Source organism: Sciurus carolinensis, chromosome 17 (assembly GCF_902686445.1).
Source record: "Sciurus carolinensis chromosome 17, mSciCar1.2, whole genome shotgun sequence".
Classification (NCBI taxonomy): Eukaryota; Metazoa; Chordata; class Mammalia; order Rodentia; family Sciuridae; genus Sciurus; species Sciurus carolinensis.
The window spans coordinates 49,571,329-49,591,544 of record NC_062229.1 but is presented as its reverse complement, the minus strand read 5'-3'; the positions used below and the strand labels follow the sequence as shown (position 1 = coordinate 49,591,544).

Genomic DNA, 20,216 nt, shown 5'->3' with positions numbered 1-20,216 from the left:
GCTTCAGTTGACAAAATTAAACTAAGTTTGACTGAATATTCATATGAATAAACAACCTCATTTCTGCACTTTTCCACATGTGCCCATGATTTATAAAATCATCAGTGGAAAGATTAAAAATGTGTAAGGGCTTTAGCTGCCCAAAATTGGTCATGTTCTATAAAATAAAAAATAGATTTTAGTAGAGGAGATAATATGCTTAAATATATATATGTATATGTATATGTGTGTGTGTGTATATATATATCTATATATATATATACACACACATGAGTATTGTGCCAGAGTTACAAAAAGACCAACTTAATTTTTTTTTTCAGAAAGGAAAGAATTTTTATTCAGTTTTTGAGCAAATATATGTTGGGAATTTATTATGTTATGGGCATTATTTAATTATTTAAATCATTTAAATGATTTACAGAAAATCAGAAACATTTCAAGAGTTGTTTGATGTGGAAAGTTTTATAAAAATATTATCCAAGTGTTTTTTTCTAACACTTTTCTCATTCCTTTTGTTTTTTTATTACTTACAATCTTAAAAACATACTGCTTTCAAAGGGAGATTAGTATTGAATATCTAAAAATCTAGTATCCATCACATCTATCCAATCAGCCTCAGCTACTTTCCAGATGTCTCCTCTTGTGATTTCCATGTTCTTACATGATTAGCTCTGCTCTGAAAGAAGGAATTATTACTCTGTCTGTCAAAACCCAAACTACTGAGCTTTAAGGCACAGGAAAAAGCTCAATTTCTGGATAAAATGTGGTGCTCCTGTCACTTATTTAATCTAAGTAATTTTGAGGGAATTACAAATGTATAATCTAAAAATTTTAAAGAATATTAGTGTTACCAGAGGCATAACAAGAGCATCTGGCATAAGTGGTATCCAATGAACAAAGAAAGAAAGCCATATAGCAAGTTAACAGTCATGATACAGAAAAACTCCAAATGGTATATGTTTTTCTGAGAAAGTTCTGCTCTTAACCATAGTTTTCTGGCTAGAGTCTCAAGGATGATGTTGAATAGAAGCGGTGAAAGAGGGCATCCCTGCCTTGTTCCAGTTTTTAGGGGGAACGCTTTCAGTTTTTCACCATTTAGAATGATATTAGCCATGGGCTTAGCGTAGATTGCCTTTATAATGTTTAGGAATGTTCCCACTACCCCAATTTTTTCTAGTGTTTTGAGCATGAAGGGATGCTGTATTTTATCAAATGCTTTTTCTGCATCTATTGAAATAATCATGTGATTCTTAACTTTAAGTCTGTTGATATGGTGAATGACATTGATTGATTTCCGAATGTTGAACCAACCTTGCATCCCTGGGATAAAACCCACTTGATCGTGGTGCACTATCTTTTTAATATATATTTGTATGCGATTTGCTAAAATTTTGTTGAGAATTTTTGCATCGATATTCATTAAGGATATTGGTCTGAAATTTTCTTTCCTCGATGTGTCTCTGTCTGGTTTAGGTATCAGGGTGATATTGGCTTCATAGAACGAGTTTGGTAGGGTTCCCTCCTCTTCTATTTCATGGAATAGTTTGAGAAGTATTGGAATGAGCTCTTCTTTAAAGGTTTTGTAGAACTCGGCTGAGAACCCATCTGGTCCTGGACTTTTCTTTGTTGGTAGGCTTTTGATGACCTCTTCTATTTCATTGCTTGAAATTGGTTTATTTAAGTTGTGTATGTCCTCCTCGTTCAGTTTAGGTAGTTCATATGTCTCTAGAAATTTGTTGATGTCTTCGAGGTTTTCTGTTTTGTTGGAGTATAGATTTTCGAAATAGCTTCTAATTATGTTTTGTATTTCACTCGTGTCTGTTGTGATGTTTCCTTGTTCATTCCGAATTTAGTAATTTGAGTTTTCTCCCTCTTTCTCTTTGTTAGTGTGGCTAAGGGTTTATCAATTTTATTTATTTTTTCAAAGAACCAACTATTTATTTTGTTAATTTTTCCAATTGTTTCTTTTGTTTCGATTTCGTTGATTTCGGCTCTGATTTTAACTATTTCCTGTCTTCTACTACTTTTGGTATTGGTCTGCTCTTCTTTTTCTAGTGCTTTGAGCTGTAGTGTTAAGTCGTTTATTTGTTGATTTCTACTTCTTTTTTAGCATCGAAAAAAAATAAAATACTTGGGAATCAATCTCACAAAAGAGGTGAAAGACCTCTACAATGAGAACTACAGAATACTAAAGAAAGAAATTCAAGAAAACCTTAGAAGATGGAAAGATCTCCCATGTTCCTGGATAGGCAGAATTAATATCGTCAAAATGGCTATACTACCTAAAGTGCTATACAGATTCAATGCAATTCCAATTAAAATCCCAATGATGTACCTTGCAGAAATAGAGCAAGCAATTATGAAATTCATCTGGAAGAATAAAAAACCTAGAATAGCTAAAGCAATCCTCAGTAGCAAGAGCAAAGCAGGGGGTATTGCAATACCAGATCTTCAACTCTACTACAAAGCAATAGTAACAAAAACGGCATGGTATTGGTACCAAAATAGACAGGTAGATCAATGGTACAGAATAGAGGACATGGACACAAACCCAAATAAATACAATTTTCTCATACTAGACAAAGGTTCCAACAATATGCAATGGAGAAAAGATAGCCTCTTCAACAAATGGTGCTGGGAAAACTGGAATGAAATTAAACCCCTATCTCTCACCCTACACAAAACTCAACTCAAAATGGATCAAGGACCTCGGAATCAGACCAGAGACCCTGCATCTTATAGAAGAAAAAGTAGGTCCAAATCTTCAACTTGTTGGCTCAGGATCAGATTTCCTTAACAGGACTCCCATAGCACAAGAAATAAAAGCAAGAATCAACAACTGGGATAGATTCAAACTTAAAAGCTTTCTCTCAGCAAAGGAAACTATCAACAATGTGAAGAGAGAGCCTACAGAGTGGGAGAATATCTTTGCCAACCATACCTCAGATAGAGCGCTAATTTCCAGAATCTATAAAGAACTCAAAAAACTCTACACAAAGAATACAAATAATCCAATCAACAAATGGGCTAAGGAAATGAACAGACACTTCACAGAAGAAGATGTACAAGTAATCAACAGATATATGAAAAAATGTTCAACATCCCTAGTAATAAGGGAAATGCAAATCAAAACTACCCTAAGATTTCATCTCACCCCAATTAGAATGGCGATTATCAAGAATACAAGCAACAATAGGTGTTGGCGAGGATGTGGTGAAAAAGGAACACTCATACATTGCTGGTGGGGTTGCAAATTAGTGCAGCCACTCTGGAAAGCAGTGTGGAGATTCCTCAGAAAGCTTGGAATGGAAACACCATTTGACCCAGCTATCCCACTCCTTGGCCTATACCCAAAGGACTTAAAATCAGCATACTACAGAGATATAGCCACATCAATGTTCATTGCTGCTCAATTCACCATAGCCAGATTGTGGAACCAACCTAGATGCCCTTCAGTTGATGAATGGATAAAGAAACTGTGGCATATTTATACAATGGAATATTACTCCGCAATGAAGAATGATAAAATTATGGCATTTGTAGGCAAATGGTCGAAATTGGAGAATATCATGCTAAGTGAGATAAGCCAATCTCAAAAAACTAAAGGACGAATGATCTCGCTGATAAGCGGATGAGGACATATAATGGGGGGTGGGAGGGGCTAGCATTAGGTTTAGGGTTAGGTTTAGAGTTAGGCTAAGGAGAGCGGCAAGAATGAAGGAAAGAAGGACTGTGTAGAGGGAAAAGAGGGGAGGGAGGGGTGGGGGAGGGGAAAAATAAAATAAACATCATTACCCTATGTAAATGTAAAAAAAAAAAAAAAAAAACCCATAGTTTTCTATTTCCTAATTTGATCACATTACTTTGTGCAATCTTTCCTAATTTTGGCTTATAAATCTTGTTCTGTGAATTGTGATTATTCTTAAAAAGAAAAATAATTTGAGTTACTCTGAAATTTAAAACATGCTCTGATACTTTATTCATGATGAGGATTATCAGAGCATTCATGAAGGTAGGCACTGGCTTTCTGGCTATGGTAAGCACCCTTAGGTAGATCTGAGGTGATGTGAATGCATCTACCATTAGACACTACACTGGGGAATAAATTTTTATAAAATTTAACTGGGAAGAAGTTAAATATTCTATTTTTTTTTTATTGGCAAGGTGATGATACTATAAAAACAGTTCCAACTTTCAGATAAACATTCTTGACTACTACATGTCAGAAGGTGGAGCTCTAAACATATCTGTAATACGGGCTTTTTACATGAATTTCACAAATGTGTGTAACAAGAAGATTAAAGCAAGAGTGGTCTTTAGAAAAATGGTTCTAAAGAATATTTCAATTCTTTCAGGATAAAATCACCCACAACTCTGAAAATACAATGGGCTACTGATAAAGAGATGTTTACAATTTTCCTTAGAAATACTGATATATCACCAATTGTAAAAATTTAGGTATATGTAAATTAAATAGTAAAATATAAAGTATATTTAAAAGGCAAAAAAAAAAAAAAAAAAAAAAACACTGTTGAAAAATCAAAGCCCCCTAGTCAAATACAGGCAAGGTCCTAATACTTACAAGCATCCCGAATGTAGAGTAACATGGCTATGAAGATATAGTCGACTAAACTCAGGCTGAGGCCATCTGCAAACAAGGCATCCCAGACCACCAGGAGATCCTGCAGAGGGAACTCTCTGCCAAACAGCAACCGCACCCACCGCCTGCAGAGAAACAAAAATTTAGAAAACAGTACTTTTGAGAGGAATGAAAAGTGATCATTTTCTCATGTAATTGTGAAAAGATTTATGATTTACTAATTGAATACTGTGAGCAAATACATGTCAAAGATATATTACAGTAAAATTTAAGTTTTGAGCAAACATGTAAAAATATAGTAAAATCTAAGTTTCAAGCATTTACAATTTACAATTTTATCCGAGGCTATAATGATTACACTTTATTTATGTATGTATAAAATACAAACATGTTTGAAAAGGGTAGAAATTTTTCATATTTAATAGAAACCATAAATTCTCAAAAAAAAACAGAAAAATGAATACACAGTGGTCAAGTAGTTGCCTCATCTGTAAAATTGTAAGTTAAAAATATGATTTCCCCAAATTTCATAATCTTTACTACTTTTTTGTAACTTAAGCTTTTGTAAGCATTTGTATGATGACAAATTACTGTAGCCAAACTTATAAAACTACATTCTTGCATGGTACTCTTATTTAAAATATTCATTTAAAATTATATGTAGGGGAAAATTAGTATTCCTGTACATTGTTTTGTAAAGTACATAGTTATTTAAAATGAAAATATAATTACATTTAATGTTTTAGGTTTAGAATAGATACATTTTCTTTCTAGGGGAGCTTTTCACGTTGATTTCTATGGCCAAGTAAATTAATATGTCACAGAATAGACAAAAACAGCAATATAACTTTGTTTATAATTGTATTACATAAACAGTAACAGTTTATACTTTAAATAAATGCTAACTAAGCAATTCATATCTAATGCTTACAATAAAAATAACAATAATTCAATCTGGTATGCTTTTATTCATTTACTTCAAATTTTATATAATATTGCTACACTTCTCTTACAAGCCTTTTGGTTAGATACTTCAGTTAGAATTTTGTGATTCTGGCACATAGCAAAGAATTAGAGGTTCCAAATCTTTAGTGCTATCAAGTAATGCAGAATAGAAGAAATTGTTCATAATTTAGCTAAGAGATATTACTTCCTTATAAAATTTGAAAACAAGTATAACCATCTCTGGGGTTACAGTGAGGAGAAAAAAAAATCAAATGCTTTTCTCTGGGAGTATTATATTTAAGGAGGAATCACAGTTGTGAAAAATAGTGTATAAATCATACATAGATATTTCAGTTTAATTAGTAGAAATTACATCATCAACTACTTAAGTTCTATTAATTAATACCATAAAATCAGTCAACAGGCTAATTAGCCTGCATTTTTTCAACTACATCAATTACTGTATTTTTCAGGGATAAAACACCCAAGTAATACTTATTTTTTAAAAAATGTTATATCTTCTATCATTTTCATTTATCTTTCAAATTATATGCTAAAATGATGGGTGACTAACTTAAAATTTATATATTTTTGTCAAATATGCTTCTGTTTATGTGGTTTAAGAAAAAATTACTTCTTCACACCATTCTAATTCTTTTAAATTACAAATGCTAATATTTACTATTCCAAGAACAAGAATATTTCTAAATTAAATAGGTTGCTCTTCTCAATTACAAAGAGTTAACCAGAACTGCAAAGAGTATCAGGGGAAACAGATATGGGCAAAGCAAAATAGTACATGGATGAAACCATCTTGGGTACTCGTGAAAAGGATTTTTAATTGATATATATATATATATTATATAAATGAATTCTTAAATGACTAAAATGTTTAGAAAGAGGCTACTTACAATTATTCAATTGACACAAATGAAACAAAACTGCACCAAGAATAAAACAAATGGAAGTTGATACATAACCACAGATGAGAATTGCTATAGTTTCCAGTCTTCCTTATAGTTCAAATACTTGTCATTTTCTTATGGGCAATAACATTTTTGGTTTCATCACAGATAGTGCTTAAAGAGCAAAAAAAGAAAGTAGCTTTTGTTTTTAGAAATGATTTATATACCTATGATTTTTATAACCAAATGCCCAGTTATTGCTCAAACTTCTCTTGCAATCTTCCTGCTGATTAGGGTTGTATTAGCTTAGCTTTAAAAATGAGCCGACAGATAACATGCCAAGCAGCGACTTTCACTGCAGTACTGTCAGAAGGGCAATTGCAAACGCTGGTAATTTACACTGAATTCAACGTTTCTGATTTTTTCCTGTGTCCAACTGTTCATATGCTTAACATTTTCGAAACTACACAAAATGCAGGTCTCTAGTAATTTTATATTTAATGTGTAATCTGTGATGTGCTGCTTTGTAATTGTTTCACATTGCTTCACTTTTAAAGTTTTACCTTGCCAAATACACTGCTAAATAATTCCAGGGCAAGGCCTAAACCTGTGTGCGTGCGTGTGTGTGTGTGTGTAAGAGAGAGAGAGAGAGAGAGAGAGAGAGAGAGAGAGAGAGAGAGAGAGAGAGAGAGAGAATGAGTACTAGTAGTAAGAAGATAAGAGGAAGGGGAATCTAGGAAGTTTTTTGTAAAGAGCTCTATACACTTCACTAAGTGCTCTAGCTGTTGTTTACCAAGGTCTTGTTAAATGCACTGTAAAGCCACCTGTCACTTTACTGAGAGGCAAAGGTGTAGCTAAATTGGAAGAACATGCATTGATCTTGCTAATGGTGGCACAAAAATAATTCAGGAAGTGGGGGGGACCAGAAACACATTAAAAAATAATTTATTATTAGATGCCTACCATGTTATTTTTATATTAGTATTTATAATTTGTATATACTAGGATGTTTTAAACTAAAATATCGTTTCCTCTATTTTATATGCAATTATGCCAAAATTAAGGTCAAATTCTCAAAATATTTAAGAAAAACCATATGACTAATAGAATGCTGTGGGACCAACAATGACATCAATAATTTAATCATTTAAATCTCAACTGGATTTAGTTCATACATATATTCACAGCATAAAAAAATTTCCTGTGCTATTTTGGGCTTTTCTTCATTGAGCTTATTTAAAAGCCAAGGAAAAATTCAGTGTATTATGGAATGAGTTACGAATAGAAATTATTTCAGGAAGCTTTTGTATTCTTAGAAAGGAAAATTTACTCCAAGAAATGGGGTCTTAAAAAAAGTCACTCCTACAATTAACATGCTTTTATTGCAGTTAAAAATATTTAGTGAGAGTTAAAGTTACACTTAAGGATAGCATTAAACCTTTCTTTTGCTCTTAAAGATAGCTCCAGTTTAATTGCTTGATACTATTAATCTTGCTTTATGTATGTTACAGCTGCAGAATGCAATGCTATATATTTTATCACTTGTGATAACACAGTAATTCCTATTTTATCAGACCTATGCAGTAATTAAAATCTGCACAAACAAAAAAAAATTATCTGAAGTATTAAAGTTAATAATAAGCCACTCAAAGACAGGGCAGTTTCTATGTTTGCACTTATACCATGATTCTCTATTTTAAATTTCTGTGTAACTAAGCTGCTATTCCCAGGAGATCAGTAACTACTGATGGTGTTATTGTGTAGTAAATGACCCACAGAAACACTGTAAGAAGTCAATTTTTACCACTTTATAAAAATGATCAATTATGTTTCCATAAACATAGCATTGGTCCAACATGGCTATAGTGGGTTATATAAGGAGAAATTTAAATCCTAGACCTTCATTTCCTTTTCTTTTAATGGTGCTTAGTGTCAATATAGCAATCTTACAAGAACAAGTAATGCAGGAAAGCTATATTCAATTTAATTTAGCAAACATCATAAGGGCATGTCAAGTAACTTGTGATCACAAAATGACAGCATTTGGTAAGCATTTTTGAAAACAACAGAGCATTGTTAGATTTTTGCTCAATGAAGTTAATTTTAGGTTTTGCTTTCTGTTCACTTCTTTTCAGAGGTAACAATTAATTTTTAAATAATCAATGCCTGGTATGGAATAAACAGAATCCAAATTCTGTTAGTATTAGGAAAAAATAAAAGTAAGTCAAAAATGTTGTGAGGTTGAGCACCTACCACCTGGGATGAATTTAGGCTCTTTTTATGTTGGGTTTCTTTGTATTTCTTGTTTTCAAACTAATTAATCCTGAGTGTTCCTTCAAACTAACTGTGAGAATAGCCAAAATTAGAACAAAATATTGCTTTTATTATAATGAAGGTCACAAGACATTCTCAACTTTAACTCTTTAGAGAGGAACTTCACAAAAAGATGGAAGGCCAAATAAATTAACTTTGTTCTGATTTTGCACATCTTATTCTTGGAAGGGTACTATTACAAAGTACATTCCTGGAAGATGCCTGACCTGCTTAGTAAAGTTTTTATCAACTATTTCAAATAGGTTCTTTTAAAAATATTTGGAATTTGCATGACTCGTAAAGATTTGAATCCTTTAAGCCCATTAAACTCTGCAGGAAAAAAAAAAAGAAAAATCAGAAACATCAAGTGACTATGTTTAAAGATTTCAGACTTACTTTCTAATGTTCCTTGTAATTGATGGGTTGAGCCCAATTTGGATTTGACCTTAAGGGAAGACATGTTAAATCTAATTTAACCCCCAAAGCATATGTACTTGCACGGTTAAAGTGTATTTTGACTTTGAGGAAAATTCTCAGTTCCTTTCAGAGGGCAGTACATAGCCCTTTATTACGGAAGGTTTCTTATTCCAAAAATAAGTTCCTAATAATTATCACCCATTCCTTACTGTAATTTATTCTTGGCAAGTGTTTGAAGCTGTTTTGTCAGAACAAATGTAACATGCCCTTTGCAAAAATACTCTGAATATAAATTACAGCCTTGTGTATCTATGCTTTTCCAGAGATACAAACAGCTCATGAAGATGTTGGATAAAGAAGATGACCATGGTCTTTTAAGGCTGTATAACCCTTAAATGTTTTTATACAGGCACCAACCTCGTTTTAGATCTATGCCTGTTATTGTAAGTATGGCATTTCAAAGAGTAATTTTAGCATGTTTGATTTACCAGTAGATTCAAATAAAGTTAATGAAAGATGGTAATGGTCCAATATAGTTGTATGAACAGGATGCACTCTAAGAATCCCCCTGTCCTTTCCAAGTACCGTGCAGATGGAATCTAAGTTTTGCCTGGAGAGGACTAAGGGGATAAAATTCTCTGAGAAGAAACCTCTCTACCCTGTTACTTACTCAGGCTCCACCACAAGGGAGATACTGGATATCTTCTAGAAAAAATTTCTTAGAAGTCACTACTGCCAATGAATAACTACATAAATAATTAAGTGCAGTTGGTGGTCATAGTGGGGAAATTAATTTTAGGCTCTGTATATATTAGTTTTTATTCATATTATAATTGTTACTTCTAGAGAGTCTGGAAATACTTTGTCCTGTCATTTTTACCTCTAGGAAAGGAAATTACGATCAAATAAATTTTCTAAAACAGTATACAGAGAATTGCTAAAAATAATTGCTCTATTCTCCATGATCTGAAACTCATTTTTAAAAAAAAAAACTTGTGTGATTTTAATTTGAGATGGTCACAGACTATTTCAAATACCAATAGGATCTTAGCCATGTTGAATAACACTTTCTAATTAATTAAAAATTTCCTTTGCTTAAATCTTCTAATACATTTTTATATATTGTTGGAAGAACTGACATGAGGTTATAATACTGAGAAATACCCAGAATCTATTCAGGGGTAAAGGTAAAACCATAGTCATATTTTCATGACTCAAGCAATGCAAAGGAAACAGAATTCTTGCTGCTAAAATTTACAAGCTGGTCATACACATGTCATTAACAAATCAGATGGAACATATTACTAAAGGGCAGCATGGGTATCTGATTCCCTTTCACATCTTATCTCTTACCTGTACCTTTGGAGTTACTTTTCACTGATTTTCTCTTTCTTCTCTCTTATCCCACGGGGGCCTGATCCTGTGTGCCTGCTAGAAGCCTAGGACTCTGTTTCACTCAGGCCTGATGTTGGAGGCTCCACTCCTATTAGTGTCACTGCTTCCCAATTACATTTTCCAGAAGTCAAGGCACTGATAAGAAATCCCAGCTAAAGGGTTAGTTAGTTGCTGACTGTTTGTTGGTTTCTCTCCCTTCTTCAGCAGATCACAAGCTTCCTAGGGTTATTTGGTGTGGGGCACAGAGCAGGGTATTAACATGTTTGTTAAATGAGTATGATTTTTCCTCCTGAGGTTAGCTCTTGTTGACCAGGAATCATCTTGAACATGAATTTATAGCCTTTTTACAGGTTTCCTAGTTGCTCACCAAACTTTTTCTTGGGCTTCTTTCATCTCTCTCTCTGGGATTCCTTGGGCCCACATTCTAAATAGTAAGCGATTAGATTTATGCAGGAATTAAGCTCAGTCTTCTGAGGACATTTTCCCTTCTTTTCCTGAATGCTGCTTCCCTGTATGCATACCTTAGGAGTTCCTCACCTCCACCTTGCTGATCAAAGTGTAATCCTTAGACCAGTACCACCACCTGGGGCTTGTTAGACTTACTAACTCTGAGACTCCCAATACAGTCCGATTGGATCAGAATCTTCATATTAACAAGATTTTCAGATGGTTTTCATGTACATTAAAGTTTAAGGGGCAATGGCCTAGGTGACATATTCCTGTTTCCTGCCCATACTTTGGCTCCAGATAATAGAGCTTCTAAAATTCATCATGTGATCTTGTAAAATGTTACTATGAGGAGAGAAAAGGCTTAAATTAATGAATGGCTCTTCTACTTAGAGTAGTAGTCTCAAACTTTAGCATGCATATTTGCCTAGAGAGTTCACAAAATGGCTGATTGCTGGGACCTATCCCTGCAGTTTTCTGATATAGAAGAAAAGGCTGATAATTTGTGTTTTGAACAAGTTCTCAGAAGATGTTGATATTGCTGATGTGGGTGAGAACCAATACCTAAGTTCTGCTTTCTCTCTACATTTCCTCAGTTTACTCTTGGGTCAATGTAACTTATGCAGCATGTCAGGTCCTTGAGGATAATGGCCACCACACATTCAGTGACTGGGACAGAAAATATGAAGAGCCAAACTTCCCTGAGTATGCTAACTCTATTAATTTGTATATTTTTTATTTTCTAGGAAAACATTTGCTCTACTCTTGAGAGCGAGCGAGCGAGAGAGAGAGAGAGAGAGAGAGAGAGAGAGACAGGCAGGCAGACAGACAGACATGGGGTGATGGAGGCCTCCCAAAAGTGAAAATGGGCCATTTTGATTTTTTTTTTTAAACTCTCAACATAAGATAAAAAATGAAGAAATACCAAGACAAGACTACAAAAATGATGTATTTTAAACATTAACATTTACAAGTCAATGTTTTTAAACACAGATTTACTATGATGGGTATAATATTTATAATATATATAAATAGGGGCTAGGGTGTAGGTCAGTTGTAGAGTGTGTGTATCAGGCTTCAGACATGCCTGATTGGAGGTTGAAGACATGGGAGTTGGCTAACTAAAAGTTGAGAGTACATATGATTGACTTCGGGAACATGTTTGAAGGTACAGTGAACACTCTAAATTTGAGGGTACTTAGTGTTTAGCTCTAAACTAATGGCTCTCCTGGGCATATATGATTGGTTTTAATGGGGAAAGAAAGCTGGGACATGGTAGGACATGGCTGATTAGTTACATGCAAAGAGACAGAACTGATAAGCGAAGTGGCATGTGCACACAAGGGGCAAAGAGCACAGATACCAACAGGACCCAAAAGAACAATTGCATACTCCCTATGTGAAAGCCCTATGATATCAGGATCCTGGCTAAACAGTCATCTATGAAGACAAGTTTGAGAGGCCATGGACATGGGAGATTTGTTTCTCTCTTTAAAAAAAATTCATGCAAAGTATAAAACGGTAAAACTTATATTTAGTTCTCTGTATCAAGAGAGGGTTGTGGACCCCTTTGAAAATTTAATCAAGTTTATAAACCCTCATCCCTGAAAAATATACGTACCAAGGCCCATATCACATCTGCCTCATGTGCAAACCATCTCAGGAGTTTATTTCAGGGAACTTAATTGAGAAAACATGCACTACATTAATGTCTATATTAATTTAGATGTTTGCATGACCAAGGAAAAGTTTATTCTAGGAAAAGGAATACGAGTACTTGCATTCTGAAAGAATAGCATTTCTTTATTTTTAAAGGGCTCTGGGGTTAAGTCCTTGTCTTTGGGGGGCTGATTGGTGTGGCTCAGATGGTTTAAACAGCCTGCAAATCAACACCATATTGGAAAATGACCATGACTTGGCAATGCTCATCTTTTCTGAGTTGGGGCTAAAATGCCTTGTGTGTATGGGTATGTGGTGGTGGCGGTGGGAGTGGGGAAGGTGAGATGAACATTCTTCACTGACTTCCTCTTCTGTCTTATTCCACCTTTGATATGACCATTAGTAAGAATGCTATGATGGAAAACAATGAGAATATTCATTTAACAAATATTTCCTAAGCACAACAAGTACTGTGTTAGACCACTAATAGACTAGATTTTATGATGACAACTCTCAATCAGTAACATGGAAATTATCCAAAGTAAATTTTAATTCAATAATAATCCTATCAATCTGGCTTCCTACAGACACTTTTCATTTTTCTGTGCCCCCTCCCCACTAAGTCCTCCAAAGAACCCGTGTATGTTCAGGGAATGCAAACTAATGGCAACATTAGCTAAATATAATTAGGAAGGTAAAAACAATTTAAAACATTACTAAATACATTTCAAAGCCAAGTATTAATGGTTTTTGGATTATCCACCATTTGGGATTATATATGCCCCAGTTCCTATCCATTAATGCAGATAAATCAAGAACTGAATGTGGGCTGGGGGGTACAGCTCAGTGGTAGAGTACTTGCTTAGTATGTGCAAAGTCCTGGGTTGAATTTCCAGCACTGAAAAAAATAAAAGGAGGTGAACATACCTGCATGGGGCCCAGGTGACTTAACAAGGGATAAAGAGACAGAGGGAGCGGAGGAGAGAGGAGGGGAGGGGAGGGGAGAAAAAACCAGGAAATCTCAAAGGAGCCAGTCAAGGTAAAGGGCAGTCAACTCCACTGCATTCATTATTTAGGGTATAAGGGTTTCTTTACAAATTTAGAAGTCCATCATTACTCTTCCCTCCAAGTGGGAGTTAAGTGGAAACAAAAGAGTTAAAGAGGATTTGGCAGCTCCATTTTATTCATAGCTGATAGCTGAAGGTTAGTGTCCAATTTTATAATCAACTATATGTGTGTGTCTATTTTTTTTAAAGGACAAATATACACTAACCAAGGAAAATGTTCTCTTATGCATGGAATATTACCAATGTTTTAAAATAATCACAATTTCTCTTGACAATGCCAAATATCATGCATTTATATGACTGTTTTGATTTCTAAAAGTACTACTTTATTTGATCAACCCTCTAAAAGCAGAATTACTGCATGTGGTCTGTGGAAGATATGCATTCTGAGGAAAAACTCTTGCTCATTTCAGAGATATAGAGGTGCTTTCTTTGTTCACTGCCTCCCCAACCCATTTCATAGTTACCAATACAAACAAGCAGGACAGGGACAGGTTTACAGAAGCACTGACATAGGAACACGGCACAGCCTGAGTCACATCTCATTTAAAAGCTGACTACTGGTTTTAGGATGATACTATAACTCCTGAACACTGTAAAAGGCCTATTTTTCTAGTGACTCTTACACTTGTCTTTAATTCTCTTCTTTAATTCCCAAAGAATATCTAATTTGGATATGTATAAGGAAAAGCATGTTAATGTGGAGGGTCAGAAGATTCAGAAGTCACAGTATCTACTATTGCTAAGTCATCTGTGGTAACCATTTCTTCTGAGTAAAGAAATGTAACTTTCTGAAGGAATTATTTTGACAAATCGCAATTTGATGTTTCATAAGTGCCCCAGTTATAATACAGTAGTAATTACAGCTACAAGACCCTATAAGATTAAGAGTGCTTCCTTTCAGGGAAACTCATTAAGGAAACTATAAAGGACCTTAAACTTACAAAGAAAAATTAATTGCTACTTTTGGTCAGCTGATTTTAGAAAGACTTATGAGGTCCAGTATTGTATATTAGACTTAACAGAGAGAACAGGACTTCAGTGAAGTTTAGTTTACTAAGGGCATCCTGGTATACATGTTCATAAATTAATCTGCTTGTAAACCAAAGCAAATATTAAGCAACAAAAGCATCACATAATATACTTTAAATTTACTTTCATCAATACATTTTATTCCCACATTAGCTACCAGTTATTGTGGCTGACTCCTGGTGCTGAAGTGCTTCAAATCCAGGACCTCAAGCTCTCAAGCATTGCTCTCTATCCACGGCTTCCTAGCTGACCATCTTTCTCACTTCCTTAACTATTTTATTCCCTGTGAATTAAAATGAAAACTAGGCAAGGTTATTGCTTCGTTAGTTTAGAGTACTTGTTTTTTGGCAAATGTCAAATAATAATTTTAAAGTATAACAGGACATACAATAAAAAGCTATTTTCTTTCTTATCCCAGAACCCTTCCCTGACAACAAATCAACTTTCCCAAGAGCAGTCAACACTCTTTTGGAGACATTTTAAAGCATATATGCAAAATATAAATGGGCGCATATCATGCCATGCATTTTTATATTTAACATTACAATTGGTAAAATGGACATCACTCCAAATCATCATATATAGAAATATTTCATTTTTTATGATTGCCCAGTATTCCACTGAATAGGCACAGTTCTTAGCCAGTTCTTTAGCCAGTTCTTTTATTTTGGAGATATTTAAATTTTTTTCCTTTTTTATTCCTCGATTATCTTTGTATAGGCCTTTGTTCTTGTAAAATCTTGGGAAGACACTAAAGTGTTCATTTCATGTCACTTCAACACTTTAGTTTGATTTAGGATTTTTTATTGCAAAAACAGTATTGAATAATCTCACAAACACAAAAAAAGGAGGTTTAGGAACATAGCAGTGGTTTTCAAAATGTCTCTAGACTGCAACATAACATAAAAATCTGTTCAAAATGCATATTCTTGAACCTTACTTATCCACTTATCCCATACCTACTAAGAAAGATATTCGTGGCAGGGACCCCAGCAATCTGCATTTCGACAAGCCCTCTAGGTGATTCTGAAATAAGTTCAAGTTTGAGAAACACTACTTTTAAGAGTGTGTAAAAAGATATAGTCTTGGGTCTGAAAGCTACCAGGTACCAAGGAAGTTTCGGTGACTCCTAATGCCTTCCAGCTCTTTTCAGTTACAGGGAGGTCCCTTTCACAGAAAGAAATGTTATTGTAATGTCAAATTTACTGTCATTTTTCTTTATGGTTTATGGGTTTGTGAATCCCTACCTAAGAATATAAGATAACTGGTTTGGTGCACATCATTGATACATCTGGAATTCATTTTGGTGCAAGAAAAAAAAAAAAGTTTCACGATTACTAAATAGCTAGTTAGGTCTCAAAACTGTAATACTGAAAATCCATAGTTTTCCCAATGAACTGAAATTCTATTTTTATCATATATTAAATTCCTGTATGTATTGAGGGTCTGTTTTGGAATCTCTTTTATTTTGCCTATGGGTCTAATTATGTGATAAATTCAATGTGTTACAACTATGGATTTTTGTAATACATTTAACAATGCCCCCTCTGATACCAGAAGATTCCTGGTATACTTAAATGTTTATTTTAAAACATGAATTTTATTTAAAAATTTTAAAAATTAAAATTATTTCTGTATTAATTTTTAGATTATATTTTTCTATGTATATTATTTAAAAATATATACATTTATAAAATCTATTACTTTTTTTTTTTTCAAAAGAAAAAGCCCCTAGATTCAGTAGTTATGTCACTTATATGTTCTTATTACTTCAGATATGGTTTCTTTGTTTTTTGAGATCAGGTGGTCTTACTATGTGGCACCTGCTGGCCCCAAACTCCTGAGCTCAAGGAATCCTCCCACTTCTGCCTCTCAAGCAGCTGGGACTACAACAGGCACTTGCCACTGTGCCCAGATAGTTTTTTGTTTTATCTCCTTTATTTTCTTTAGATTTTGTGATGGGCTGACAGATCTGGCTCCATGAGAATGTTATAGGCCAGACTCTAAGGAAAATGACTGAACTGACTCCCTTTTGCTCTGAGACTCCATGTTATGTAGGAAATAAGCTTCTCCCATGGGAACACCCCGCTTCTGTGCCCATCATCAGTTACTTGGTGTGACATGTTTAAAAATAAACAATGGCAACTCCTATGTAGTAAAGAATTGCTCTCTTTTGATTCCTATTGCTCTTAACCCAATGTACCATGTAAATGGTAATTGTGTGGATGTTAGTAATCATTCTTTAGTTCGTACCTAGGTAAGGGTCATTTTGACCCACTTCCCCCTCTGTTGATGATCTCATGATGTTAGTTTGTAATTTCGAATCATAACAACAGACACTTAAGATTGATGTGATTTTTGGTATAAGAACCCCTACAACCCTGTGGTAGGGGCTGTTCTCCCAATAGCCATTTTTCTGGGCATTGTGTGAGACAGTCAGCCGGCCGGCTTAATAAAGACTCTCAAATTTGGACTTCTCAGTGGTGATTGGTCTGTTCTTAAGTTGTGCCCCATAACAATTTCTTTTGCTATTGTTTCCTTACTACTTGACACAAAGGTTAAATTTACATATTTTTATTCCCTTTTGTTCAAGGAATTTTAAGATTATAAGGATAAGGATTTCTTACAGCACTGTTTCAGTTAAAGCAACAGGTTCTGAACAATATGCTTTATCATTTTCTAGAAATTTTAAAATTTCACTTTTGACTTCTTTAAGCATAAAGTGAGTTTTCATCTTTTCTGTTTCCTATTTTTATGATTAATTTCAACTTTTGTTATCAAAGAATGTAACCATTTCCACTATGAGAAATTTACTGAAGCTTGTTTTTCTTTTTATGGCTTTTTTAAAAATAAATATTCTGTGAACATTACCTCTATTCTGTTTATTGTGCAGAGTTAACATATATATTATTACTGTATCTAACTTAGTCATGTGAATAAATTAAGTTCTCCATTTTATAGTGAGTTTCCCTGATTTACCATGAGTTAGAAGATGTACAAGTAGTTTACTAGTATTTCATTTCTGTGTATTTCTCCTTACATTTCCTCTAGCTGTTAAATGATAAGGTCTGCTGTTATTGGGGGTATGTGTATTTAACGATTAATGATTAAAGAAAGATCTTCACTATGAATTGTAAACTTTTTCCACTATAAATTGTTCTCATTTCTCTCAATCAATATTTGCTTTAAATTCACTTGGTTTATATGAATGTCATTACACATGCGTTCATTTCTACTTGCTTCTTCTGATATGTCCGTGCAATTTTTTTTACCTTCAACCTTTTTCAGTTTCCTCTGCTTAAGGGATGATTTTTCATAATAGAATATGATTGATTTACCCTTGTTTTAAAAAACACATCTGACCTCTCCTCTGGGCCATGATGGAATTAGTTGATATTGCACATGTTTTTACACTATAAACAGTTAGAATAGCTGACATGAGAAGGAAAAAGAAAAGTAAAAACTCAACTGAGTGAACCTATGATAACTGGCTTTCTACCTGTAAGCACTTTTGAGACCATAGGGCAAGGAAGAGAAGCCCAGAGTAGAAGGCATTGGCCTTACTAAGAAGACAGATGAGAGGCTGAGGGAAGTCTGAAGGACATGATACCTTTAAAAGAGTAAACTCTACAGAGAACCATTGTCGGGGTTTCTAGAGCCCCTGGCCTTAGACATGGTCAAGATGGCGCCTGACGCTGAGCCAAAAGCGGCCAGCTATACAGTAAACAACCAGCAAATTCCAATAATTGGCTAGTTAACGATGTGGCTAGAGCATGCCCCCTCGTGTACCCATCCCGCGCCTGCAGCTGTCCGCGTTTATCTTGTGTACTCTCCCCTGATTGACTGAAGTGTATATAAGCCTGGTGGGTGGGAGAGTAGGGGGCAGAAGCTGAGGAAGGGACGGAAGAAGCGGAAGAACCGGCAGCGGCGACAGCAGCGAGAACGGAGCTGGAAGGAGGAAGTACGCGGGAGTGGAAGGAGCTGGGAAAAGGAAAGCTGAAAGTGCGAAGAAGCTAGGGGTAAGAGAAGCGTAGGAAAGAACCTGTGCACAATAAACTTCCAAAGCTTCAGACATTTGCCGTGTCTCTCTCTGCGGGCAGAGGGGACGCGACAAACCATTTCCAGAAATCTGTACAGGGCATCTCCTAGGTGTACACTGAATACTGTTGTGCAAGTGAAGGGTAAGCCTGTAGGAGGCCAAGCAAAGAAAAACTACCAGAAGAAGAATTACTATTACTATGAATGGGAAAAACTGCAAGATTTTACAATGCTGGGAAACATTTAAGTTTTGACCAATCAGACTCAGGAGAGGATGGTATGAATGGAAATTTCAAACAAACAAACAAACAAACAAAAAACAACCCAAAAAAGCAAAGGCATCATGCTTTAGTATTAAGGCTAAATCAGACTTTGGGTTAAGGATACATTAAAAATATACTCTTAAAAGGTCTAAAACAAATATCATAAGGATCAAGAGGGAAGAAATTTTCAAGACTGCTTGAATATGTGTTTTCCCAGATAGCAATCCTAATTAACCCCCAGTAAATATGCTTTTCTTTATCTTGGGAAAAAAAAAAAATCAAGCCAGGCACGGTAGCCTGTAATCTCAATGACTCAGGAGGCTGAGGCAGGAGGATCAAGAGTTCAAAGCCAGTCTCAGCAAAATCAAGGCACTAAGCTACTCAGTGAGACACTCCTCTAAGTACACATTAGGGTTGGGGATGTGGCTCAGTGGTCGAGTGCCCCTGAGTTCAATCCCCGGAATCCCCCCCCACCAAAATCAAACTAAAAACAGAAAAACCCAGGATGATCCCAAAGTAATTTAAGAGCTTGCCAAAAGTTAAATCAATATTTCTTTAAAGGAAGACTACAGAATTCAGAAATTCAATGACTGTAACATTTAATGTGCAGCATTCAATTTAAAAAATAAGAAAATATGGGAAGAAACAAAGTTGACTGGCAATTAAACATTTTAGAATGATTAATACCATTTTTTCACAAATTCTTTCTGAAAACGAGATGCAAAAAATCATATAATGAAGCCAGAGTTATCAAGATCTCAAAAAACTAACAAAGAAACTGTGAGAAAACTACAGAACAATATTCTCCATGAATTTAAGCACAAAAATCCCTAAAAAAATACTAGGAAATCATCTACGATCAATTATATATAAGAATCACTGACACCAGAAGAAGAAAGAAATTTAAGGAGACTCCAAACAATCTAAAAAAATAGCTACTTAAAACTAATTACTGACTCTAGAAAAGATAGAAGGTGAAAAGTCAATATACCAAAGTTATATGTATTTTTACACAGAAGTAATAAATAACTAGAAATTGAAATTAAAAAAGAGCATTTTTTTGTGGGGGGTGGTAACCAGGGATTGAATGGAAGGGTGCTTAGTCACGGAGCCAAATCCCCAGTCTTTTTTTAAA

The 20,216-nt window shown here is 34.6% G+C and overlaps 1 protein-coding gene across 1 annotated transcript in view; it reads right to left on the bottom strand.

Annotated features, from left to right (window-relative positions):
- Tbc1d5 (TBC1 domain family member 5) overlaps nucleotides 1-20,216 on the bottom strand; it is a 536,784-nt gene that overhangs the window by 129,221 nt on the left and 387,347 nt on the right. The window contains 1 exon segment of the mRNA XM_047531151.1: nucleotides 4,583-4,725. Within this exon segment, the coding sequence (XP_047387107.1) occupies nucleotides 4,583-4,725 (143 nt within the window).